General features: G+C 40.1%; 1 protein-coding gene across 17 annotated transcripts in view; it reads right to left on the bottom strand.

The window, feature by feature from the left end:
* The window catches only part of LDB2 (LIM domain binding 2), a 411,922-nt gene extending 384,106 nt beyond the window's left edge, over window positions 1-27,816 (bottom strand). For 9 of the 17 annotated variants that reach the window (XM_017875326.1, XM_017875331.1, XM_017875318.1 and 6 more), the window contains exons 1-2: window positions 27,357-27,792; window positions 26,907-26,969 (exon numbers count right to left, since the gene is read on the bottom strand). In XM_017875326.1, the coding sequence (XP_017730815.1) occupies window positions 26,907-26,969; window positions 27,357-27,488 (195 nt within the window). In that variant the 5' untranslated portion in view covers window positions 27,489-27,792. Of the gene's footprint in view, window positions 1-26,906; window positions 26,970-27,356 lie in introns of all 17 variants that reach the window. The other 8 variants (XM_017875333.1, XM_017875336.1, XM_017875322.1 and 5 more) reach the window with 1 other exon arrangement.

Genomic DNA, 27,816 nt, shown 5'->3' with positions numbered 1-27,816 from the left:
AGGATGGTCTCGATCTCCTGACCTCGTGATCCGCCCGTCTCGGCCTCCCAAAGTGCTGGGATTACAGGCTTGAGCCACCGCGCCCGGCCTAAAGACCCAATTGTTAAACATTTACCCACAGAGCTCTCACTTCTGTACTTTGCAAGGGTCTCTACTCAGGGAATTCTTCTCTGACCATGTTATCTAAAGTAGTGTCCGTCATATGTCTCTATCCTCGGACTGTATTTTTCTTCATATTATTTTTATTCTTTTATATTTATTTTTTATTTTAATATTTATTTTATTTTCTTCACCACAAATGAATATCTGAACTTCAATCATTCATCTATGACATGAGTTACTGCTCCTCTGAATTGGATAAAACTTTTCAAATACTACTTAATGCTATGGCATATATATATTTGTTTACTTGTTGATTGCATGGTTCCTTCAACTGAATTATAAGTTCTATTCTGGCTAAAAGAATCTTTGTTGTTATCACTGCTTCTTTCTCCCTTGCGCTGAGAATGGGTGACTGGCATAAAGCAGATACTTAACAATAACAACAACAAAAAGTTTGTTATGTATGAGAGCAATAGACCTTCTCAGATTCTCAGGTAAATTCATGGCATCTTTTATTATAAGTCAGCATAGGCAGGACTCTAGATCCCTTTCATACTGTTACAATCGAAAATAATATTTGCAAGTAGTTTAGAAATCAGTATAAGGAGGAAACAAAAACAGAGAAAAGATTTCACAACCATGACTATTAATTAACTTTCAGTATGTTTTAGCAAAAGATGACAAGATCAGAAAATATGTTTCCTTGATTTCTGCAAACAAAGCAAGAAAAGCAAAAGATCCACTATATTTGAAGTGAGGCTGTCCAGATCATTGTGGGAGTTGACATGCTTCTAAGGCCAATTCTATGAGTCCCATTGACAGCCCAGTGAGAGGGAAAGCAATCAGATAAGGAAGATGCTCGCCATCTAATGGGGGTTCAAAAAGGCCAAGTGGTAGGGTGGTACAGATGCTGTGAAGGAGAACGGTGTATCGGGCATTTCCTCTGCATTTGAGAAACAGCTGAGCCCAGGGTGCAATAGCAATGAGAAGACCTGCAGACTTGGGATAATAAGCTCCTCATGTTTGGATAGTGGAGGGCTCTCTAGTGGAAGAGAAAACGAACTCACTTTGTACAAGTTCAGAAAAGGGCTGGTGAATGATAGTGACTAAGAGACAAACTTGAGTTTAATTCTTTTACATTTCTTTTAACTAGAACTCTAAGTCAATAAGGTGGATTGCCTCAAAATGGAGTGGGCTGCCTATCACTGAAAGTGCTGGAGCACAGGACAGGGTTGAGTAGAACCTGGAAAAGAGAACCTGACATTCGGCCGGGGTTAACCTTGTGCGGTGTTAATGGTCTCTATTCACCATTTGATTCTAGGACCAAAAAAAAAAAAAAAAAAAAAAAGTTATTTGTCCTTAGGCCTTTCTATACTTCTACCTTATTCCTTAAAAAATTCAACAAAGAAAGAAACCAAATTATATAATTCTAAAGAAGTTTTCTAAAACCAAGGAGTAATTTGGTGGCATTTCTTTATATTATTTTATATTTTATATTCTTCTGCATATTTTTAGTCTTAAAACTTAATATTTGAGAAAACAGCATTGGTAGTAAAGTTTTTTTTCATGATCCTATTGATGTATAATTTGTAAATTTTTTTTTTTTGAGACAGAGTCTCACTTTGTCTCCCAGGCTGGAGTGCAGTGGCCGGATCTCAGCTCACTGCAAGCTCCGCCTCCTGGGTTTACGCCATTCTCCTGCCTCAGCCTCCCGAGTAGCTGGGACTACAGGTGCCCGTCACCTCACCCGGCTAATTTTTTTTGGTATTTTTTAGTAGAGACGGGGTTTCACCATGTTAGCCAGGATGGTCTCGATCTCCTGACCTCGTGATCCACCCGTCTCGGCCTCCCAAAGTGCTGGGATTACAAGCTTGAGCCACCACGCCCGGCCCATGTTTTAATTTTTAACAAATTGCCCAAGTTATAACAATCATCACCACAACCAGTTTCAGGAGGTTTTCATGATCCCAACATGATCTCTCATGTCAATTGCAGGAATTACTGTTTCCATTCACGTAATCTACAATATGTGGTGTTTTGTGAAAGGCTTCTTCTATTTAGCATAAATGTTTTTGAGGCTCATCCACGCTGTAGCAATGGATTAGAATTTCATCCTTTTATGGCCCCCACTGTACAGATATATCATATTTTGTTTATCCAGTCATCACTTAACAGACATTTGGGGTTACTTCTGCTTTTTGACTGTTATGAACAATGATAGCATCATTTAAAATATCTCCAACTCCCTACACAAACCCCAAACCAAAACTCATGGAAAACATTTATAACAAAATTAGATGATAAGATCATCATGGCAATGCATAGGCTGGAAAATACGCAGATCTTAAGATTCAGTTTTACACTATATTTAATAAATAAATAGTTCAAATATATTTTAAAGTAAGAAAGAGGGTTACAAGACAAGATGTGCAGAAAAATTCCAAGTGTTTATATTTATCTATAATTTCATTAATTCTAAGATGCACATTTTTTCCAATATCAATCTGATGTCTCAATGTATATTTTACAATCAGACTATGATTTACCCTCTTTGTCAAGCCATCATTGTCATTGTATATGTGCAAATATTCAAAGCAGAAGCATCATAATTTGCAGAATGGGTGTGAATGGCTTGGAAGAAAAGGGGAGACAAAGATAGATCACTCTTTCTCCTCTCAACCATTTGGTTGAGGGTAAGAGTCAGGGAGATTATGCATCCAACAAGATTCGCTACATTCCTGAAAATCAAATTCAAAACTAGGCAAGCTCTACCTAATCCAAAGCCTGCACAGAGACCTGCATCATGTCTGTTTTTTAAAAGTGTTATTTTGAAGAATGCCATCTCACCAACATCCTTGGCGGCACAAAGGTTATACTACATGGAAATCATGGACAACCATGAGTAGAAGAACAATTCTAAACCATTAGACCCTGAGTGTAAGTCTTAGTAATACCTAACCAATGTATTTCATTTATAGCCTTGTTTATGTATACACACGAGTGGCACTTGACAAAAATTGGTCTAATTATGTTTTAAAAAATCTCTTTCAATTTTTTCAATAAAACAAAAAATTATATTTGAAAAGAAAAGAGGACATGACATCCCAAAATACAAGCCAGTGGAACAAACCACTACAGCCATAGACATGCATGTTATCAGGGTCTAGGCAGAAAGGAAGCTAGAGAACATCTGATAGACCAGAAAATCAGGGAATCAAAAATAGCCAACAAGTATTCGCTGGACAGTAAGGCAGGCCAATCTGAGAATCAATAGCAGCTGAAAGTGTCTGGGGAAACATAAGAGAATTAACACCAAAAAAGTCAATTAAGACTAAACAAGGAAAGGGGTTATAATCAGGGCAGGGTTTCTGGGCTGGCTGGCAAAATCTGATCTGAGTAGTAATCAGATAACCTCGTTTAACGGCTTAAGCTACACAAAATTAATTCATCAATTGAAAATAAATTTTAAAATTACCATGTTACTGGATACGAAGCAGATCCTGTGGCCTACTCTGGACCAACTGAATCAAAGAATTTAGAGGGAAGCCAAGGAATACTAAAGAACATTAAAGCGCATGGAGAGAAAAAAAAAACTTATGATCAATTTTACTTAAAATTATTTTTAAAAATCAACTGCATTTTGAGTGAATCATCTGTTTAGTCACTAGAAAAATTTCTTCCAATTTTATAAAAGAAAGTTTTGACCAATAGAAGAGTCTCTATCTAGAGTTATCTGATGTAGACTGAGCTGGAGGAGGCATGATGGTATTCTCAGCAATGACTCAGAGCCCTCCACCAGAAGAGCTGCCGCAGAGCGAGGAGACATTTCCTTATGTAAGCAGACAAGCCAAGGATAGGCCCTCTCCGGGAACCACCAGCCAAAGGCACGGTATAACTGCTGGGGATGATACTTGCCTTATGAAAGTCGCATTCACAATAGCATCACCATTGTCCATATAGAGAGCTTCAGCTTCCACAAAATACCCTGTATCCTTCTCCTTCCATTCCTATTTGAGTCTTAGAACCCTGGGTAGTAGGCAAGGAGTGCATTATAGGAAGAAACTGAAATTCAACAAGGGAGCCCACATGTGCAGAGTGATGGGCTGAGGCCATGACCCATGTCCCTGGCTCCAGTCCTTGGCCACCCTCCTATTGGGCCTTTCCTCTACCAACTCAAAGTCACAAAATCATCTTGCATTAGCATATTTCAGAAGCACTGAAGGTTTGGATAAACCGACTATGCTAGACAGAAATTCTTCTTAAGTACCCTACATGCAACAATTTCATAAACATTTAGTATTCTGGGTCTATTCCTTTCTCTGAAACACCTACTGAGTTGATTGATAATTTATGCAATGGTAATATTCCACCGCATTTAAATCTAGGGGTGCACACCTCTGCTCTAATGCTGCCTCTAATTTTCCTACCTCACTTTCCCTAAAGGAGTCAAAACTTTGTAGATATAAAAGAGTTACAGCAGCTACAGCCTGGAGTTTAAAAGATAAAGAGTTGCTAGGGTCACCCTAATGTATTCATATTGCACCTGTTCTATATAGGACTTTTCTCCACTAATAGGCGATTAAATGTAAATCCTAATGTACATTTCATTTTATGTGCAATATGGGTTAGTTACTGTTGCTATGGAAACCTTCATTTTGCATTTACTGATTTTAATTCTGTGACATTTGCTGACTTTAGTACAATGTAAAGTTTATAAATATAACATACAGGTTTGTGGAGGGTTTTTTTTAAGGATTCAATTTGCATAGCTAATTCTCTCACAAATCTCTAGGTACATTAGGTGAAAAAGCATTAAACTGATCCCTACCAACAGTAATCAGCACAAACCAGGCTATTTCTAGAAATAAGGATTGCCATCGATCCTCAAAAATCTCTCCTCACTAACCAAATACTCCATCCATTGTATAAGCCTTTAACCATTGATTCAGTGAAAATTTCCCAATGTGGAATTTGTATAGTGCTTTCTTTTTCTTTTTCTTTTTTTTTTCTTAGAGACAAAGTCTTACTCTGTCATCCAGACTGGAGTGCAGTGGTGCCGTCATAGCTCACTACAACCTCGAACTCCTGGGCTGAAACAATCACCGGGTCTCAGACTCTCGAGTAGCTGGGATGGCAGGCGTGTGCCACCACACCTGACTAGAGCTTTTATTTATTCCAAACATTTTCAAATCCGTTACCTTTAATATGAATCTGGCAAGAGAGACAGGCCAGATGTGGTTTGAAAAAGAAAATGATGTCACTTTGGAGACTACTTCCAATCCAGGGCAATCCTCTGACTTTCAACTGGAACTTCAAGGGGATCATTGCAACAAATCATTCTCTTTTCCTTCTTATTCTAAGTTGTCTTAGTTGTCTTTGTGTCTTTGGAATCTAACATAGTTCCCACTATGTGGAATAAACACAAGTTGTCTGGGGTCCTTCATGCTTTTCAGGTGTCCTTAAATTTTTAAAAATTCTCTGATCATTGTCATTTAACAGATATAGAAACTGAGACCCATTATGCAAATCATCTGAAGTCATCTAGCAACACTGGGAAAGTCAATGCATCCATAAGAGTTTATTAAACTGACGTGTGTTTATGATGAGCACCCAATACTTTTGGAGGTATTCTCGCAGGCATAGGTGAAAATTCTTGTCACTGTTATAGATCCACAGAGAAATCAATTACTTTAGAATATTCCCAGAAAAAAACCTGGATTCAGGAAACCATACACATACATACGTAGGTAGAAAACAGGGTGCGTACAAGAAACATTTTAAGTGATGGCATCAAAGCCTGAACAATCAATAGAAGAAATAAATTTAACCAACATTTGTTGAGCTTCCACATTGTGTCAGACACTGCTTAGTAGACACCTTGGAAGAGCAAAATGTCTGCAGTTGCACCCGAAGAAGAAGAAAGGGGATAAAAGAAAACTAAAATGCCATACTTAAAACTTAGAGGGAAAGAGAAGACAGACCAACCAAATGGCAAATGGCCCTGAAAGAATCACAAGAGCTTCTCAAAGACAAGAGGCAACTGAAGGAAAACAGAGCCACTAATAACCAACGAGAAACAGAGAAATAATGAGACTCAAAAATGGCAAAGAGAATAAACTAAATCAATCTATGATTTAAAAAAATAAAAAGGATGTTGAACAAACTGAGAGTAATGAAGATATTGTAAAAGTTAAAGCCAATCAAAAGCAGGTAGGGGAAGGGGCTTCGGAAGTCCATAGCTCAGCAGAGGCAGAGGAGGCCATGAAGGAGCTGGACATGGAGAATTGATGGGCATTGAGGATGTGCTGTTACAGCAATTTCCAGTGGATTCTGGGAAGTGGATAGAGTGAACAACATTAAACCGTACAGCTATTTGGAGCTGGGAGATACATGTACATACTGCTGACAAGAACAGATAAAGATAAAGCCTGGGAAGGGTTCCTATTCTGTTATTCCAGTAACCTTAGAGTTTGGCTGGAGACCACTTATACTCAACACTTTCCATGGCTAATCTATCGCCCATACAATTCACTATCATCTTTTACCAGAAAACTATACAGTCCTTCTCTAATATGTCCTTCTGCATCTGCTTTTAAATACTTTGAAGCCATTCTCTACTCAGCAGCCTGAGTGTTATTTTCAAAATGTCATTCTAATGATGTACCTTCTCTCAGACCACCACCAAAAGGAGTACATTTTTCATAACTTTTAGAATTAAAACAAAAACCTAAAAAGCCAAAACCCTTAACATCCTATCTGTAGTCAAACATGATCTGACCTCAACCTGTATCATCAGCTTCAGATTGCATCTTGCATCTCCTCTTTGCTCTCAGAACTATGGACAATCAGCTCCCTCCTGCTACGGGGTCTTTGCGCTTACTATTATTCTTTTAAAATGCCATCTTGGCATCACATGTCCTATTTTTCTAGCTAGATCTCATTTGTTCTTTAAGTCTCAGCTAAAAATTCACTTCCTCAAAGGAGTCTTCCCTGACCACTATTCCCACCAATATAGGTCAGCTTTCCTTACTTATTTTATGCTTTCACAGAAACATGCTTGATTCTTCTAGTGCACTGATCACATTGTGTTAAATACTGCACATTTTTCCATTACAACTATACTTTAGTTGGTATGAGTTTTTAATTGCTGTACAGCTCCCTTACTTGATTGTAAATTTCTTGCAAGAAATGCCAATGTCTGTTTTTATGCGGTATTGTATGCTAAACACCTGGCCCTGCTCAATATAGATGTACCAAATGAGGGAATGAGTAAGATGTTAATGGATCTGCTGAAGAACATATAATATTCCCTCTTGCAATAAAGTCACATCCAAAGTCCTCAGACAAACATTCAAAGGCCTCTGACGCCAGCCTCTATTATATCTGAGAAGGCAGCATTTTGGCAGGAGAGAATGTGATGGTTAATTTTATGTGTCAACTTGACTAAGCCAAGGGATGCCCAGATATCTGGTTAAGCATTATCTCTGGGTATGTCTGTGAAGGCGTTTTCTCTGAGATTAGGGTTAGAATTGGTGGTTAGAATTGGTGGCCTGGGTAAAGCACACAGCCCTCCCCAATGGGGGTGAGCACTATTCAAGCTATAAAAGGCCTGAATAGAACAAAATGGCAGAGGAATGTTGGCTTAACTTTGCCTGGCTGTTTAAGCTGGAATATTGATCTTTTCCTACTTTCAGTGCTCCTAGTTTCAGAGCTTCCGATTTGAACTGGAATTGATACCATCAGCTCTCTGGCCCTCAGGACTTTAATCCACACCACCGGCTTTCCCGGGTCTCCAGACTGGAAACAGCAGAAAATGGAACTTCTCAGCCTCCATAACAACATGAGTCTATAGCTTATAATGAATCTCTTCCTGGATATATACCCTATATCTGCTTTTCTGGAGAATTCTAACTAACACAGAGGGAGTAGAGAAGGAAGGGTGTCTACCCTAGAAACAGGAAGTCAATTTAACATCACCATTCTATGGACATGGTACCCAAGCACGGAATACAGAGAAAACGATGTCTCCTCTTGGTGTCCAACTTTCTTTACACCTCCAGAGACTTCCTGTGCAGAGGTCAGCCAACCTCACCCTATTCCTACACCAGACATATTTGCTTGATGGCATCTCAGACCTTTCTTTCCCCAAACCAGATGCCCTTCTTCTTTCTCAACAAATCTAAATCCTACAATCCCTTATCAAACCGATCCCAGCCTCCTCCATGACGCCTGGCCCAAACATTCTTCTTTATGCACTGTATCTTAATGACAGAAGAGAATTTAGCACCATCTTGAAAATTCTTGGGCCGGGCACGGTGGCTCACGCCTATAATCCCAGCACTTTGGGAGGCCGAGGTGGGCAGATTACCTGAGGTCAGGAGTTTGAGACCAGCCTGACCAACATGGAGAAACCCCATCTCTACTAAAATACAAAATTAGCCAGGCATGGTGGCGCGTGCCTGTAATCCCAGCTACTAGGGAGGCTGAGGCAGGAGAATCGCTTGAACCTGGGAGGCGGAGGTTGCGGTGAGCCGAGATTGTGCCACTACACTCCAGTCTGGGCAACAAGAGCGAAACCCCAACTCAGGAAAAAAAAAAAAAAGAAAATTCTTCATGTGTCCAATGAAGATTTAGTGAAGATCAATTAGAATTCAGGTTCTGGGTGACTAAATTAAATCAAAACAGGCCTCCATTTACCGTTGGGCAGTTTCCACACTGCAAAAAGGCAGCTGACCAAGGGGAGAAGGAACGGCTGAAATCCAGAGCACTTTGCTAAGCCCCATGGAACTAATGTCTACCAAGAAGACCAGGAAGATTTCATTTGCACAAAAGGGCCATAGGCTCACTCAGAAGGAGCACGTTTTTCTAGTTTGTATAGACATGTCCCATAGCCTTCCGTGCCTGAAAAGACAGGAACAGCGCTTGTCTGCATGGTCCTTATAGTCAGTTGCCTCTCTCACTCTGTGTAAACTTCGGAGCCTACTACTTCCTTCATATCCCTCATTCATTCAAGCACTATTTAGATGATCATTTCTGCCCTTGGCCCTGTGTCCTCTGCTGCTAATACAAAGATGAGCCAGGTGAGGTCCCCGACCTCAAGAAGTCCTTGGTGGTATGACTCTGACAGTGGTGTGACCCTCAGAGTGGATTCTCAGTAAATAGATGCTAGTCCCACAGTGGAATGTGGGGACCACTGAGGAACCAAAATCGAAGTCGTCAGTCAATGAGAAGACTCTGAATGTGTCTCACAGTGAGACTCAAGACCCACTGTAACCTACCTGGGCCTCAGTATCTTCATCTGTAAAGTGGGCGCTGTCTGGAGAGGCAGCAGAGCTGACAAGTGAAGTTCAGCTCTGAACTTGGGAACACCCAGGTTTAAGTCACAGACGTAACTCTTGCTACCTCTGAAGCCCTGGGCTAATTACTAATTAATCTCTCGGCCTCACTTGTCTTATCTGAAAAAGGGAGTGGATACCACTACGTACCACAGCAGTGTGTGGCTTAATTGAGGCCATGATGTAAAGCACTTAGCTGTGGGACTAGCGATTGGTAAGTACTCAGTAGATATTCATCCTGATTAGCAAGGCTCCTGCTCCTGAATTTTTGAGATTTTCTTTCTTTTTTCATCCAGTCTCCTGCCTTCAGCTTTATGGATTTCTAACCATTCAAGGCTTTGAATGATTTGCTTTCTTCCTAAAGTTCTCTCGATACTGTTTTTCGGGGAGGGGAGTTTGGGCCTTTTTTTTTTTTTTTCTAAAGGTTGACTAAGTAACCACTTGGAAGTTCCACATAAATTACTATGATTAACTTCTGATAAGGATGAAATTTTCCACCCTATACTCAGACAATTTCTCATGGCCAGAAAAAAAAACAATTATTTTCTGCCATATCTTAATTCTTCAGTGGACTTAAAAAAGCTGCTTTTTTTCTTTCTCCCTCACCCAAGGTTTAGATTATAATAGGTTAAGAGACCTAGTTGCAGCCATCACTGGGGCATTTACGCTTCTTGGTTCACCTCCCTGTTTTGAGATGTTTACGCAATCTAATTCCTCCTAAAATCAACAGAGATGTAACATTGTTAAGAAGTTAACAGTGCCTTCAATTAAACGTAGGAATATATGGGTCAAAATTTCCCACATAGCACAAGCAACTTAGGGTGTGAGTGTGCATGTCTGTGCATGTGTATGCACGTGTGTGCATGTCTCAGTACCGCAATCCTGGCTGGGAAAACCTCTGTCCTCGCTGCTCTCAACAGCTCACTCTTGGTACCCTCAGTTATAACTGGAGGTTCAGTTGGCTATCTTCCCCACTAGGCTGTGAGCATCCTGAGGGCAGGGTTTATATATGGTCCTTCCTCACTGAGTACATAATGAAAAAAAACCTCAATAAAGTATTGAGGAATGAATGAGCCAATGCAACTCCATCCTAGACACCACAGGGTGCCACCATGAATGCTACTTCTTAAATGGTTTTAAAAGCAAAGCCGTAATAAAACTAACAGCAGAGTTCTTTCTTCTCTCCTTTTCCCCTGCCCCCATAAAAAAAGTCACAGGAAATATAGAATTAGGACTGGAAACCATTCCCCCTCCATTCTCTAACCACCTCCCCCATTCTCTAGTTATCCTAAGGGTATCTGGTATCCCTTCAAGGAGGTCTCCAGAGACCAGGTAATATTATATAGGGTTGAGCTCCTTGGAAGTACAATGGAGTGAATTAAGGCTGAGATTTCAGCTTCTAACGAAAAATGTCTTGACATATTTTCCTTTCAGACAAATGCCTGGAAATATACTAAACTATATTTTAATGTTTATTTGTTTCAAATATGGTATTTTTTTTTCAACAGACAAACGTGAAGTTTTGAGTCCAGAAAAAAATAGGTTTAAATCACCATCCCAGCAAGCAGTTTTTAAAATAGTACACACAAGTGATCATTTCCATGCAGTTTAATGCACTTAGCCAACAGGCATTAACAGTCTTTTCAGAATAACCTAACACCTGAAGCTTATTTTCTAGTCTTAGTTCAGATGCATTTTAACCTTTCTTAAAAAAAACTGGCGATGCAGGGCACCCACTGAACTCAGTAATTTTAGTAGATTCTGCATTTGCATTTTGAGCTTATTTTACGAGGACGTAAAAAAAAAAAAAAAAAAAAAAAAACCACCATCGAGGCTTCCTTTATGTGTGGGTTTTAAGACAATGGTGCCCAGAGCATTTTGAGGCAAAATATGGTCCTCCAGCTCCAGCCAGTTTGTGCGGAAAGGCAAGACTCAGTAAGATCCCTCACCAAAGAAGGTGGGAAAAAAATAGCTAAAGGAGGCTCAACAGAGGGCCAAAAACACATTATTTACCTTGATTTTGTGTTGGATGTGACAGATTAAAAACAGAAACCGGCAGTCCACCTAATCAGGATCATAGACTGTGGCTGAAGAGAGAACCTTGGTGTTCATAGCTCATCTAACCCAAGGAAGTCGGAAGAGGAAATAGACTCAGAGAAGGAAAATATTTCTCTGAGGCTTAAGTTTAAACAGGGAAGAGGGTATGCAAAAGATTCAAGAAAAACACACATTCAATGCACAAAGCACATGGGCCTGCAACGGGGCATGAACTACCATGCAGTAGAGGGAAGAGCCACACCAGATATCCGCCCATTTAGGGCTCGGGATGTTCCTCTGAGGTTGACAGATTATTTTTCCTATTCTACCAGTGTGGAAACTGAGTGTCAGAGACTCATGTCCCATGTCTTGGGTGAGGTCAGGTTTCACCGCTTCTTGCCTTTTTCTCTTCCCCATGTAGCCTTCTCCCTTGCCTCCCTGCCACATCACTGTGGGGTCCTCCTGCCAGGCTGACGGCCAGCACATCACTTCTGGTTCCTCACACAGGTCATAACTGTGCCAAGGCATGAAGAAAACTCAAGGCTAGAGGCCCCAGGCCGCTAAACGTTTCATGGCCCACAGTGTGGACCTCAAGGATGGGCAAATAAAATGTCACAAGGCAAGTTACATCACCTTGGCTTACGGGAACTTTGCATCTTTAAAAAAAAATACCATGAAAATCCATCCTTTGCTTCAGACACACTAGGCTAAAAATAGCTCAGTCAGCCAGTAAGTGTGTGTAATTTTTCCTTTGTGCATCTCCCTATCCACTGATTTCTTCCTCTCAGCAGACAGATGTGCTCCAAGACAGACCACCAGTCCGCCCTCCACAAAGGGATCAGAGTGTTCTTGCGCAAAGGCGTAGCAGATTGCTTTACTCCCCAGCCAACACAAAACAAAATAAAACAAAACGCTGTATTAGCTCCCTTGGCCCGATAGTAGAAGCTAATACTGACTGAATCCTTACTACATACCAGGTGTTGGTCTGAGGGCTTTCATGCCTTACCTCATTAAATTCCCTAAAACGACTCTGTGAGATGGGGACTACTGTTGTCTCATTTCGCAGATGAGGAAACCAAGGCACGGAGAAGTTAAATAATCATGCTATCATCCAAAGTATAGGCTCTAAAAGGTAAAGAACCCTGGCTTGGTATTTAAATACCTCCACAATTTGGCCCCCACTTCTTCTCCAGGCCTACACACACAATGATATACACATGAATACATATACCCCAGACCTTAAGCCTCAGCAGTGTCAAAATCTTCACCCTTCCTAAAATACAATATCAATTTATTTGCATTTGCTGTTCTTTCTACCTTAAACACCCTTCCCACCACCCTTCTCTAATTGGCAAATTCCCATTTATCCCTCAAGACCTTCCTTCCCTGTAAGTCCTTACTGTGTCCTCAGTAAGCTCTTCTAAGACACAGATACTGCCCTCTTCGTCTCTAGAGCAGTAATATCATGTATAGTAGATGTTCAATATCCATTAAACAAATAAGCCACAATAAAAATTGTTAATCTTCATAGGGTACAGTCACTATGCTAAGCACTGTACAAGAATTAACTCACTCTATCTTACGAAAACCCAAACACGTAGATTCTGTTATTCTCCACATTACCCATAGAGGCATCCCAGGCACAGATGGATAAATTATCCAAGGTCGCACAGCCACTAAGTAAAGAAAAAAATTGCATGACTCCAGAAGTTAAGCTCTTAATGCCAATACTATGGGAAAGGACATAATCTTATTGCACAAACTATGTTGTACTAGAAGCATATGTGTATGAGGCTTATTTTTTTTATTTTTTTTATTTTTTTTTTGAGGCAGAGTCTCACTCTGTCGCAGGGGCTGGAGTGCAGTGGCCAGATCTCAGCTCCCTGCAAGCTCCGCCTCCCGGGTTTACGCCATTCTCCTGCCTCAGCCTCCTGAGTAGCTGGGACTACAGGCGCCTGCCACTTCGCCCGGCTAGTTTTGTATTTTAGTAGAGACGGGGTTTCACCATGTTAGCCAGGATGGCCTCGATCTCCTGACCTCGTGATCCACCCGTCTCGGCCTCCCAAAGTGCTGGGATTACAGGCTTGAGCCACCGAGCCCGGCCGAGGCTTATTTTTAAAAAGCATATTACCCATGCAAAAACAGTGATCTGAGGCGGGAGGATCGCTTGAGCTCAGGAGTTTGAGACCAGCCTGGGCAACATAGGGAGATACCACCTCTACAAAATAAACAAATAAATAAAAATCTTTTTTAATTAGTCAAATGTCATGGTGCACGCCTGTGGTCCCAGCTATACAGGAAGCTGAGGTGTGAGAAATTCGAGTCTTGGAGGTCGAGGCTGCAGTGAGCCTGTGATCCCACCACTGCACTCCAGCCTGAGGAGGAAGACCCTGTCTCAAAAAACAAAAAATAAAAAAGAGGAAGTGATAACAAAATGGCTGCCTCAGTGAAATGTGCCTTTCAAAGAAGATTGATATTGGCCACAGAGAATATCAGTCGTTATGACTGACACAAATATGAGTCAGAGAGTACCCAATCCCAAAGACCTCTTTGATCCAGTAAACAGGATAACATTACATACAAGTCATGACATAACCCACTTTTTGAGGTATCCCTTTTCTTTTTGAATTAAAGACACGTCCTTCAGAGGTGTCATAAATTAACTTGCTATATCCCAACCCACTGGTTCTAGATCAACACTAACTCTTTTTTTTTTTTTTTTTTTTTTTTTTGAGGCGGAGTCTGGCTCTGTCGCCCGGACTGGAGTGCAGTGGCCGGATCTCAGCTCACTGCAAGCTCTGCCTCCTGGGTTTACGCCATTCTCCTGCCTCAGCCTCCCTAGTAGCTGGGACTATAGGCGCCCGCCACCTCGCCTGGCTAGTTTTTGCATTTTTAGTAGAGACGGGGTTTCACCGTGTTAGCCAGGACGGTCTCAATCTCCTGACTTCGTGATCCGCCCGCCTCCCAAAGTGCTGGGATTACAGGCTTGAGCCACCGCGCCCAGCCAACACTAACTCTTAACATTAATTCAAGCTTCCTCTTCCCGGTAGGAATTGTGCTAAAATATTTTGATTTATGGACCTTGTGAAAGACTACATGCTCGCTGCCTTTTGACTCAGAAATAATACAAGAGAAAGAAAAGCAGAAATGAAAAAAGATCTGCCCTCAAGTTGGGAGTAGGGAGAGAGAATAAGGGTCTGTCTTGAAAGAGAGACAGAGAGGCCTAGATTCAAGACTTCTGACTAGTACCAAATGCTAATGGTCATCATAATAGTCATCATAGTTAACTCCTTCATACCAGTAATCCTCTACCTCGTTGGGGCATAAAATTGATTGTTAAGAATACTTAAACTTGTAATCTCAGCACTTTGGGAGGCCAAGGCAGGAGGATCACCGTGAGCCAGGAGTTCAAGACCAGCCTGGGTAACAAAGAGAAATTCTATCTCTACAAATCTTTTTTAAAAAATGAGCCTAGTGCAGTGTCATGTGCCTGTAGTCCCAGATACTTAGGAGGCTGAGGCTCAAGGATCACTTGAGCTCAGGAGGTCAAGTCTGCAGTGAGTTGTGATAGAGCCACTGCACTCCAGCCTGGGCAACTGAGCAAGACCCCGTCTCAAAAACGAAACAAACGAAAAAACAACTGATCTCAAATCATGGTACAATGGAGTCAAATAATTTTAAAATATCTACATGGTGTTAATTTTAAAACATAAACAGATGTATGAATAATTCAGGCAACTCAAAATTATATTTTAAGAAGATTTAAGGACATGGCAAAATACTCATAATTTTAGTTGAAAGAGCTGGATTCAAAAGGATGTCCAATATGCTTGTAAGCAAGTAAAGATTTATGTATATGTATGTGTGCATTAAATTTATATACTCAAGAACAGAAAACCAAACACCACATGTTCTCACTCATAGGTGGGAACTGAACAATGAGATCACTTGGACTCGGGAAGGGGGAACATTCACACACCGGCTATCATGGAGGGGGAGGGGGGAGGGATTGCCACTGGGATTATACCTGATATAAGATGATAAATTGATGGTGCTGACGAGATTGATGGGTTACAGCACACCAGACATGGCAAAAGGTATACAATATTGTAACAAACCTGCATGTTATGCACATGTACTACCCTAGAACTTTTAACGTATAATAATATAAAAAAAAAAGGTAAAATAAATAAATAAAATAAATAAATTTATATACTACATGTTCACAGCAATTTTGTATTGCATGGTAAAATTAAAACGACGATTTTCTCTACCTCTTTGAACACATTTTGTATTTCACAAATACTCTACATTAATAATGTACCATGTTTTAAAACTTTAAAAAAGGAGACATGTCTTTTAAAGCACATGCAACTTTATTCTAAATAAACTGGCAAAGGAAATCATAAATTCAAAAGCAATGAAGGTTAGTGATGTGTTTTCAACATCAATAGCATGACACTAAAATCAACACTGTTTTAAGACATTTGGATAACTGAAAAAGGAGATATGGACTTGGAATATAAAAGTTTTTATAGTGTTGAGGTATAGATTAGTGGTTGGTAAGTGTGTTTGGATTTGGTCAGTTCCTGGTAATTACGTAGTGACAGGAGAGTGCTAAGACTTGAAAAATTATATATAATAACTTGAGATGGCTTGTGAATTGACAGCACTGTTGGTCCAAGTTAGCCCCGCTTGGATTTGGCTTCTACACTTCCATAATCAGGAGCTTGGGCTAGATGATCTCATAACCATTCCAGCCCTGAATTCTAGGATTCATCTAATTTGGGAGTAGTAGGTTCCATCAAATCAGAACCTTTCAAAGGCAGGTAATATGCACTGACGGTTTAATTTTAATTTCAAGTAACAAATGTCAGCCAACTACATGGTAATCATGTTAACCTTGTAAGGTCTAAAAAAGGTTGTTTTCTGTGTGTATTGCCAATTGGTCAGTTTTATATATTGGTTTAGCTTTTTCTTGTCTACATAGATTTTCAGTATCAAGATCAAATTTTCACGAGTCCTAAGAAATGACCTACGTTGGGAAGAGAAGTTTAACACATCCTAACTCCTACCGAAAGGAAAAGAAAAAAAAAGGGCTACAAATTATTTAATGTTTGAGTTACACAAGATGTTACTCTATAAAGGTTGACAAAAATTATTCTTGGCCGGGCGCGGTGGCTCAAGCCTGTAATCCCAGCACTTTGGGAGGCCGAGACGGGCGGATCACGAGGTCAGGAGATCGAGACCATCCTGGCTAACACGGTGAAACCCCGTCTCTACTAAAAAAAATACAAAAGCTAGCCGGGCGAGGTGGCGGGCGCCTGTCGTCCCAGCTACTCCAGAGGCTGAGGCAGGAGAATGGTGTAAACTCGGGAGGCGGAGCTTGCAGTGAGCTGAGATCCGGCCACTGCACTCCAGCCCGGGCGACAGAGCAAGACTCCGTCTCAAAAAAAAAAAAAAAAAAAAAATTATTCTTAATATAGGACTATAGAAAACATAGGTGCCCTGGTCAGAGAAATGAAGTGTCGGACAATGTATGTAATTTGCAGAATTCAACAGGAAAAATAAAAAAGGTGCTACACTGAAATGAGTGGGGGAAATCAGCATAGTGTAATGCCCAATTGCATCTGTACAAAAAAGAGACAGGTAGCATTACTACCCATCCACCTGATCGCTGTGGCCAGAAAGATACCATATGGTACAGTTCAGCACATCGCTACTTCCACCATTGTGTGCATTTTCACTGTGTGAGGAGTAAGCCACAAGGTGTCACAGTGAGTCAATTGGAAGGGCTGTTATCAGTCCAGACACGCCAGTGGTGCTTCAGGCTTCTGACCAGTGCTGACCCGGCTCCCCTGGAGAAATCTGTGCTGGGCTGCATATTGAGAAGCCTGCCTCCTTAGAAGAAATGGCCAGTCAAGGCCAGTGGATGTGTGCTCTCCAGCCCTCTCCTGGGGCCCCCATTCAGACAACCCTGCAAAGGCACTGGTGAAAGGGAACATTTTAATGTTTTGTTGTCTCCACTGAGTTCTTAAATGGAGAAAACCCCAATCACAGCTTTTTCCCAACAAGACAGGGTACACATGGTCTCATACATTGGTGAACCCTTACTACTTAACCATAGGCATGCCTAAGAGATCATTCTAGCCTTGAATTTGCAGGAGATTGTGACTACTCTGCCATTACTCTCCCATAACAAGGTATATGATTATTGTATCATCCCTGCAATATAACAGTGAAAAGCCCCTTTGGCATTATCACACGAGAACAACCAAACTCAAGAGTTCTAGATCATGTTATTGCAAGTTTTGTTTATTAAATTGAAATATGCTAGTGCAGGCATGTAAAAAGTATTTTTAAAGATACTTTTAAGAAATGAAGCAATGTTTGGCATTACTTACACTACTTAATTTGCTGATAAAATCCAGAATGAGGGTATCGTCGTCATCATCATCAGCATCATCATCATAGTTCCCATTGATGTGGCACCTATCATATACCAGGCATTGTACATGCGTTCATTCTTTACTTCACAATGTAACACTCAGGCTAAGGAAACTGAGGCTCAGAAAATTTAAGAAACTTCCTGAATATTATACAGCAAGTAAAAGACAAACTCAGAGTTTGGACCCAAATCTGTCTTATTATTAAGTCATACTGAGGTTGAAGCCTTTATGCTCAAGGCTGGTCACTCTTTTCATTCCAGAAGAAAAAACTATTGGTGAAAAAAATTGTTCATGTTCCCTAACCAAAAACTGCACACATACACAAGCACAATCTGATTAGGACAAATCTCTCTCTCTCTCTCTTTCTCTTTCTCTCTCTCTCTGTCTGTCTGACACACACACACACACACACACACACACACACACACAACCAGTTAGCAAACACAAAGTTATTATAGACCACAGCATCTTATACTGTTAGGACTTCCCATATTTTCTGTTGTGCAAATCACTTCAAATAAGCTAATTAATGGCCCCGAAAGCACTTACCTAAAATGCAAAGTGCTCCAGGAAATGTAACATATTATCATGATTCATATTGTAATTCATGACTGTAGGCCCCCAGGTAGATACAGAGAGAGAGAAGCAGCAGAAATATCAAATGAAAAAAGAAACACTAGGATAAGTATAAGCATTTTTAATCATAAGTCAGGAGATTCCCAACAGATTTGCACTATCCAGAGGGCAAAATAGTCAGGTCAACACTCCCTTCACAGAAGAAATTTTGTTTTCTTGGGGCTTCTTTTTCCTTTGGGCTGGATGTGCATTCTAGCAGTGAATGCTCACTGGGCTATAAGGCTCACAGATTCTTCTCCTACTGGAACTGTAGGCAATTGTTGGTAAGACTCAGGGAAAATTTTAGTGTCAGGATAGCCAGTGCTGGAACAATTTAATTTCCTTTATTCAATAGATATATTTTGCACATCAGCTATGTGCTACATAGGGTACTGGGGATGAAATGATGCATAAGACAATCAGGTCCCTGCCCTCATGGGGCTTATATTCTATCAAGGACAAGCAAACACTTAAGAAATAAACAAGAAGCAAGAAAACATAGGCTTCCGATAATTCCTATGAAGAAGGCATGTGACAGAAAGTGATTGGGGGTTAATTTTAATTGTTTGAGGAAGAACTCTCTACGAAGAGAACATTTAAGTTGCTCAGTACAGGACCTCCTAATTGCTGGGACTCTTTTCCTTTATTGTTCTTCTTTTCTTTGAGAAATCTAATTGATTACCTGCAAATAAAACCAGCACTATGCCAAATCCTAACTCAACTGAGGTCTCCTAATACTTAGCTGAGTTATTACAGAGAAAGTCATATATTCGGTGTCCCCTGACCGAGGGCAAAGGTCGTGCAGTGTGAATCAGCTTGGCAAGTTAATGGATCCCAAAGAAGCCCTCCGTGGCTCCAGTCCAGTGAACACTTGGTAGGAGATAAGAATGGACCATCAGGAAGGAAAAGATCAACAGATTCTTAAAACCAGAGCAAGGAGTTTAGAGCTTGTTCTAGGTTTGAGGGGAAGCAGGAAAGTCACATGATCTGATTTAGCTTTAAAAATATCACCTTGGCTGTTTGTGGGGATCAGATTATAAGGTGGAAAGAGGGGGCAGGGAGTGCTGTTAAGAGGCCATCCTGATTCCAAAAAGAGAGGCTGGGGGCTTGTAATGTCACCAGAACAGGGTAGATTCCTCTTCTTCAGAGGGGTCTGCCAAATCCTTAATGCTAAGCCTCCTATTTTGAACTGGAAGACTAAAACTTCAAATTAGGCTGGTCGAACATGGTACTAACATGAGAGAAGGGTGTGGCTACCAGGGCCTCCAGGAGGAAGCGGGCAGCTGGAAAACAACGTCCCTTCACCAGTATGCTCCAGGACAGCCCATACAGTGAAAAGTTAGATGATCCAGCTCCTGGGCTCTCAAATCTATGGCCATGCATGAACTGAGGTCTTGGTTTCTTGTCTGGTAAAGGAGAATGAGAATGCATGCATCTCAGGCTTTGTGGGTGGATCAAATGAGGAGATCTATCTTATCTTCAACAACTGGCAAGCATTTACTCTAACCTAACGACAATGGCTTTGCAGGTAGCTGAAGTGGTCTGCAAGGGTAGGAAGGAAATATCACCTCCCACAAAGAACTTCTGCAGAGAGACAGGATGTGGGGACTGACTTCCTCTCAGGAGTAGATTAAACTAGGATCCTGAGAAGCCAAACATGTTGAAAGTTCTTTCCCCTTAATGTCTTTATTTTCCCTAAGAATCCTAATTGATTACCTGCAAAGGAAGCCAATACTATGCCCAATTTAAATTGTAATTTAATTTCCTAACATTTATTTTGATTATTGTTTCCACTACAAAATGAGATGGCTTTTATACTCATTCACTACTGTTTAAAACAATAAAAACACCATCTTTCCCAGGGCACAACTAAGAAGAAGCACTGAATGGAAATTTAAATATTTTTAAGTAAAAAAACAACAAAAAAAAACCTTTTAGATGACCATGCATTATATTCAATAATAGTTTCAATAACTCTTCAGATACAGTGGGCATCTTAAGCATTCTTTTTTTTTTTTTTGAGACGGAGTCTTACTCCGTCGCCCAGGGTGGAGTGCAGTGGAACAATCTCCGTCTCCCGGGTTCAAACGATTCTCCTGCCTCAGCCTCCCAAGTAGCTGAAACTACAGGCGTGAGCCACCAAGCCCAGTTAATTTTTGTATTTTTACTAGAGACGGGGTTTCACCATGTTGATCAGGCTGGTCTTGAACTCCTGACCTCATGATCCGCCTGCCCCGGCTTCCCAAAGTGCTAGGATTACAGGCATGAGCCACCGTGCCTGGCCTTAAGTATTCTTTAATAAGGAGTGTAATTTGGGTTTTTTTGTTCAGTAACCAGGGTATATTTTCCATCCCTGGATCCATCCCTTGGAATTTCACTTGGTCCCTTTGCAAATTAAGTCAGGCCGTTGAGACACACCTAGTAGAATCAAGTTAGTGAATGGGATCAATTTCCAAGCCACCTCCAAAGTCAATTTGTCTTAGGAAAAAAAATGAATATATTCACATTAAAAATTTCTATAGGTAAAACTAGATTTCTAGCTCATGTTTCCTATTTCAAGAGAGGTGCTATAGCAGAGTAGTTACAACCTCTGAAGCTAAACTACCGTCTATTTGACCTTGAACAATTTATGTAACCTGTCAGTTTCCAGTTTCCTCATTAGTAAAAGTACAGATGTTAGTAGGTATTAGTATCATATGATGTGATCATGAGGGTTACTTGAGCCGACGTACAAAAAGCACCTAGTATTAATACTTGCCCAACAGACACTGAAAACTCCGAAGATGCTATTCTATGACTGCCTTTCAGAAAGGTGTATATACCTTTCACTACAGGAATACGCCCATGATACACTGTGTATTAACCTATCATGGCTCTCTGTTGTAAATGTGGTTTGTAAGTCTCCCTTCATTATCAAATTGTAAGCTTCTAGAAGACAGAAAATATTTTAATCATGTTTATATTTCTAGACATTGAGACTGTCATTGCCTAAGTATGCAAATTCTTGAAGGAATGCCTGAATTTTGTTTTAAGCATTAATAGTCGCCTAGGTTCAAATGCATGCGGCCAGAATTTAAATGTTTTAAAAAAAATCTAGGCTCATACTGATTTTAAAATTTAAAAGAAGGAAAACGCCTTGTCAGAAAATGACGAAGGTATTTGTAGTATCTCCGTCCTTTGGGCATTTTTTAAAATGCTGTGTTCTGACACTTCAAAAAGACATTGTTTTCCTAGGTCAGTTATATTTTGAGGTCCACCAACCAAATCCAGATAAGTAAGTTTATGAATTTTGTTCTTGATCATTTATAAAGTTGGATGTTTGGGGTTGCTTTACATTTTGTTTGCTTGTTCAGAAAGGGGGTGCTCTGTGTTCCTCATGCAAAATGAGTTAATGTGGACAACTGTAATAAAAAGAGATTTATGGCCCTGTTCTCCATATACTTTAATTTCTTTCTGAACCCCAAATAAAAAGCTAAATGTTTAAAAAATGCATAGCGTTTAAATCCTACATCATAATTTACACACCAAAAAGAGAGAAATTTAAATGTGCATTGATTTTAGGCTGATAAGAATCTGTGTTGAATGTGAGTTGAAAGTTCTTTTTTTTTTCCCTTCTTGGCCTCCTATGAATAGTTAGTTTGCAGCAATTTTTAATTAAAAACAGTTCCCATAGTAAGAAAATGGGGGAAGAAAAAGACTTCAAGAAAATAAAATCAGTATGAGCCCTACAATTTGTTTTCTGAGGCCATGTAGAGATCCTGAAAAATAGGAGAGTTTGGAAGTTCTCATTTTTAAAACTGCACTTTTGGTTTCATTTAACATTTTCAAAATAGCTTTCCTTTCCACCACCCAGCCCCCTCCCCCACCTCACCAACCCCCTTCAAACAACTAACAAAGTTCTGTTTTTAACACTGAAAATCATTCATAGATCTCAGAGTAGCAGCAACATTTTTCTTTCTAAATTTCTAGGGGGGAGAAACCTCCAAGTTATCACAAAGCATTTTTTTCTTTTTCTCCACCTATCCAAAATAACTAATCTCATTTTAACTAGATTCCATCTGAACATCAATGACACCAAGCTATTCCATGAATAAACATGATGTTACAAAGTGAAACGCTGTGACTGAAGTATATAAAAATGTAGCTGAAAGAAAAGAGAACTAAGAATCCCCCTCCTCCCCAACCCCTCCCCAGGGAGTTTTAGAGTTGAGCTGAGAAGGGGTGAAAATCAGCAGATTTAAATTTCCAGGTCTTCGAACATTTGTAACCTTCATATTAAATCCTGTAAAACTAAAAACTGTAATTCTAATAAAATCCTTGTGCGTACGGCTTCTGATTTTAATCACAGTTTTCTCTTTTGGAAGAGGATGTGTAATATTGATAAAAGAAAAAACCTCAAAACAGGAAAAATATACAACGGAACTCACACTTTTCTGGTGTTTATGGTATTTAAAAAAAAATAGCATGGTGCCAACATGAGGAACTATATATACTTAAAAATATCTTCACTTAAATGCAGACAGTTTTGGTCATTTGAATGAGAAAACAAGGTATAGGAAAGTATCTACTCTAACAAAGATTTGTGAAATGTACTTGATAAACTTTCTTAAATTGTATAATAATCTAACATTAGTTAAATCCCTTCACTTACAATGATGTCCACTATAATGCTTCTCATATATTTTAGCTATATTTTCATCTCAGAGCTGAGACCTAAACATGAAAAAAATCCATTGTTTTTGCTTTTATTGAAGCTTTTCACAGAACAAATTCTGAAGTCTTCAGGACATACTTTTATATCCTATCTGACTGTATTGTGTGTGCAGTGTTAAAACTATGTAATTGTGTGGCTGTATTCTTCCAAAATACATTTGGCACTGCCAAACCATTCAAATACATGAATTTTGGAAGACATTGGGTCAACTTTTGACAGCATACACAACAGAAAATGTAAACTCCTTTCTGCTGCCTGGGAATTACAGTGAACACAGTGATGCCAACCTCAGAGTTTTTCTTCATTTCATTTTAAAGGGTTGGGGGGCACCCACACATTTCTTTATTAAATTCCACTGAGATTCTGATGTTTAAAAAAATTTACTTTTCAGAACACCTAGCAGCATTTAAAACATGCTTTTGCTGTTGTTGTTGCTGTTTGCTCTTTAAGGCATGCCTATTCCTTTACAGAGAGGTGAGGTCTTATTAGTACTTAGTCACTTGCTTTTCTTTGCCACAAAGATTATGGATCTAAATGACCTCAGACAAAATAAATGTGGGGGATGTGAGATGAGCACTTTAGGGAGAGTGAGAAGCAGAGGCCCAAAGCTGCTTCAGCTCAATAGGAGATACCAGGCCCCAAAAAACTTCAGAAGTGTATTTATCAGGGAAGGTGCTAATATAAATGCGTTGGTTTTCAAATTATCTCCTTTTGTCTACTGATTCATTGATTGGCTAGTCAGCAAATGTTTAATGAGTACCTACTTGGTCCAGGAACTACTTGCTCTAAGTGCTAGCTTTAAAACCAGACTGGACCTTCAAGTTTTCCTCACCATTACCCAGTTATTTTATTACCATTTGTGATTTTGAACTGAATACCATGAGCAAAGAAATCATGTCTGCACTCTTTACTTCACAATACTTTCTCATGCTAAGAAAACAGAAAATCTGAATTTTCAATTAAAGGGACACTGCTGGTAATTTGCAAATGAGGAACCAAGACCCATGCCAACTAGTTTGTAAGAGTTAGAAATAATATTAACTCCCAATTGCCATGCTCTTTAAACTAAAACTTCCCAGCTTCTGAAGAACTTTGATTTAATTTAATTGGAAGAAAGGCATCGATCCCCATGAGAAAATGCCCTGGGATCAGCCATGGAAGGAGAGTAGGTAAACATCATGGTTCTTTACTAATTTCTTTCCGTATAAAAAAGGAGGTTTCTAGGAAATTTCCAGAAACTTGATTACAATTTCTTCATCACATACTGATTTGCTGTATTTTTTTTTCTAGCCAAGTCCATGTTCCAAAAGGAGTGAAGACTTGAGAGTATTACCCATTGGGGTGTGTGTGTGTGTGTGTGTGTGTGTGTGTGTGTGTGTGTCTGTGTGAGAGAGAGAGACACAGAGAGACAGATTAAGACTTAATGAAATAATACTATATACTGTAGGAGTGGGACCAGAGGAGAGAGAGAGAAGGAAGAGGGATGGGTGAGTCACTCTTGCCCAAAATGGTTGTATGCTTTGGCTAAATTCTCGAAGTAGTCACTCAAAGGCATATTTGATTTTGCATGTGAATAAACTAATAACTCTTGCTGAGTATCTTTGTATTTTATTCCAACCAATCCCTCTCCAGAACTCAGAAAAGCTTTATCATAAACAACAATTATTGGCAAAGGTACAGTGTAACTTTACATGAAAGTTATTTTTTCAAAGTATATACATCATGATCAAAATTTAATATTTAATGTAAATATTTAAATATCTTAGGAGCAATGGTTTGATTCTCTCTTCTTTTCATGTGAAATAAAAACAAATGTATGGCATTGCGTTCATGACAGTATTTACTGCTTAGCAAAGAAAAAAGAAGTATTGAAGCAATTATTTAAATAATTATTTGAAAAATTATCTAATTAAGGAGGGAAAAATGTAAAGGGTTAGCTCTAGGACACACCAGAAAATAGTTCATAGCACTTTACTGTCACAGGCAGGGAGGTTTAAAAAAATCTTTAAGATCTGTCATAGCAAGCTTTCTTCTCTTGGTTCTTGAGCTATGAAGTAGTCTTTTCTACTCAGAGCTAAATCTTTAAAAGTAATACCCCATAATCAAAAAGTTAGGAATTCCTGAGTTTAGCTCTCACAAAAACTAACATGGCATCTTTGCAAAGCATACTGCAAAAGGAGGTCTTTTCAAATGTCTTGTCTCAAATGGGAAACAAACATGGGACCATATTGAATCCAAAAAAATTTTTTTTGAGGACAAGAATAGGGAAATCTTGCAGATAAGTCTCCTAGCTCAGACCTAGCCAAGTGCTCAGTAATGGGCAGGAGGGCAGGCAGATATCAGAGAATGCTGCCTGTGTTCCTAACTGCAGGAGGATGGAGAAGAATTTCTGCAATGCCTCAAAAACTTTCTAAAATGTAAGGTGGACACAGGTCATTTTTAAATATTGTTGCTCTTCAAGAATTGAGCCATAATAGTCCCTAGCCTCTTTTTTATAACTGATCACACTTTTAAAAGACTATTTTTCCCAAATCTGTATTGCAATTAATGTGTGCCTGAACTATAAGACATTTTCTATCCTCCTAATTCTGAAAGCAGGCTATGTCAACCAATAGTTTATGCAGAGATTTAAGATTCCAACACGCAGTTGCAAAGATCTGAAGGAAATATACAAACTGTAACACACACAAAGCAACATACATAAAACAGCAAGCACAAATATCAGTCACTGCCAACAGTTCACCACCCTAAGCAAAACATAGTTTGCACTTCTGTAGGAGCTACTGGCTTCTAGAAAGAGCAAGGATACCAGCAGTCATATTTAGCATCTATGGTGTATTAACATATAAAGAAAATAGCAGTCATTAAAGACAACCCAGCTTTTAAAACATATATAAGTCCTTGTCCAGCAGTTAGCCAATCAGAAAGCAGGTCACATCTTGTTAGCTGTATTAAATACATGAAACGTCATGAATTCTCTATGGCTCTGTTGACAATTCAAGCAAGTGTGTTTTATTCTATAATGCAAACTTAATGGAGTCCCTTCCTAGAGTTAAAAGTCAATCTTCAATCTAAAATTCCACCAAAGCTATTCCCTAAAAGCTTTTTGGCATAAATCTTCTAGTATTTGTACTCTGCAGAGAAGACTAAATTCCTAGCAATTTCCACTTTCTAAAGTAACTTTGGTGTACCTATAATAAACTGCTTTTCCGAACACTTCCACAAAGCACCAACTTACAGGCAGATGGACAGCCCAGCAGCAAGACCTGCCAGCTGAGCTAGCACAGAGAAAAAGTCAACTGACATAAAAGATTTAAATTGCAGGAGGCGAGTCTGGAGTTTTACATTTAAAAAGTTCTGAAAGTCCTGTTCTCTCTGCTTCCAGAGTCGCTGGCTGCCTAGGAGGCTGAGTCTCCCTCTCTCAGGCACAAGATCTCAAATATGCAAAAACCAGAGCTGACTTGAAAGCTGAACCAGCTCCTGTCCTAAGGTAGAGTGATCAGGGGGGCACGGCCGACAGCAAAAGGAGAAAGTCTAGAGTCCCCTTGCCCCAAGCAACTGGTTTCTGATTTTAACACTGAAATATACTATGTGTCCCTCCAGGGCTAGTTCTGAGAAGTAGGCAGGGTTACTCGTCTGCCCCCCCCCTTTTACCTCGATTTTGGTGACTTTGAAAAGCAAAGACAGGTCAAAGCAGACTTCCTCTAGGATATATTTCTAAAAAAAAAAAAAATACATATATATACAGTCATATGCAAACAATCACAAAATTCCTTGGAATTATATCTCAAGAAACACCAACAGGACTGACTCAGAGCCTGCAAAATACCAGAGTTCTGGAAGAGCAACATTTCTGGAAACCTGGCATGTGAATCAAGTGCTGGGTTCTCTCAAGATTCCGGCAGAAACTGTCCCCTGCTACAAGAGTTGCTGTGCCTGGAAACCCAGCGTTCAAACTCGTGGATTCACCCCGGCGCTCATTTCCACATACGTGGTAGTATCAAGTGGGACACTTCCCACAGAATTCAGCCAGAAACCCTAGGAAAAGCTCATGCATAGCTTAACAAAAATACACAAACACATCCCCAAGGTTGAAGTACTTACCTCTGTGCGAGACTGCAGTCTCTTGTTCATCTCATAGATTCGGTACTCTGGCTGTACCATGTATGGTGTATGTCTCCTATAAAATGGGCCGAAAGGAGAAGAATAGAAGGGGTCATGTGGTGTGCTGGACATCTTGCCTGCTTTTCGAAAATCAAGCTAAACAGAGTATCAGTAACGTCCATGCAGAGCACATGGGCTGTGTTCTTCCCAGTACAAAGTAGACGCACGCACACACGCTCACACACACACAGAGGCAGGCAGGCAGGCAGGCTGAACACGCTGGCTGGGAACTGCTGTCGGAGCCCTCTATAGCAGGAGAGGAGAGGGAGAGGAGAGGAGGGAGGGAAAGAGGGAGGGAGGGAGGGAGGGAGCACGGGAGAGGAGGGAGAGGCAGAGAGCAGGAGATCCAGAGAGGGAGGGAGGTTGGCATGGAGGAAGGGAGAGAAGGAGGGAGGGAGGG

Source organism: Rhinopithecus bieti, unplaced genomic scaffold (assembly GCF_001698545.2).
Source record: "Rhinopithecus bieti isolate Rb0 unplaced genomic scaffold, ASM169854v2 scaffold_9237, whole genome shotgun sequence".
NCBI classification, from domain to species: domain Eukaryota; kingdom Metazoa; phylum Chordata; class Mammalia; order Primates; family Cercopithecidae; genus Rhinopithecus; species Rhinopithecus bieti.
Note: the sequence above shows the minus strand (reverse complement) of the source record. Positions and strands in the feature narration are given on the sequence as shown.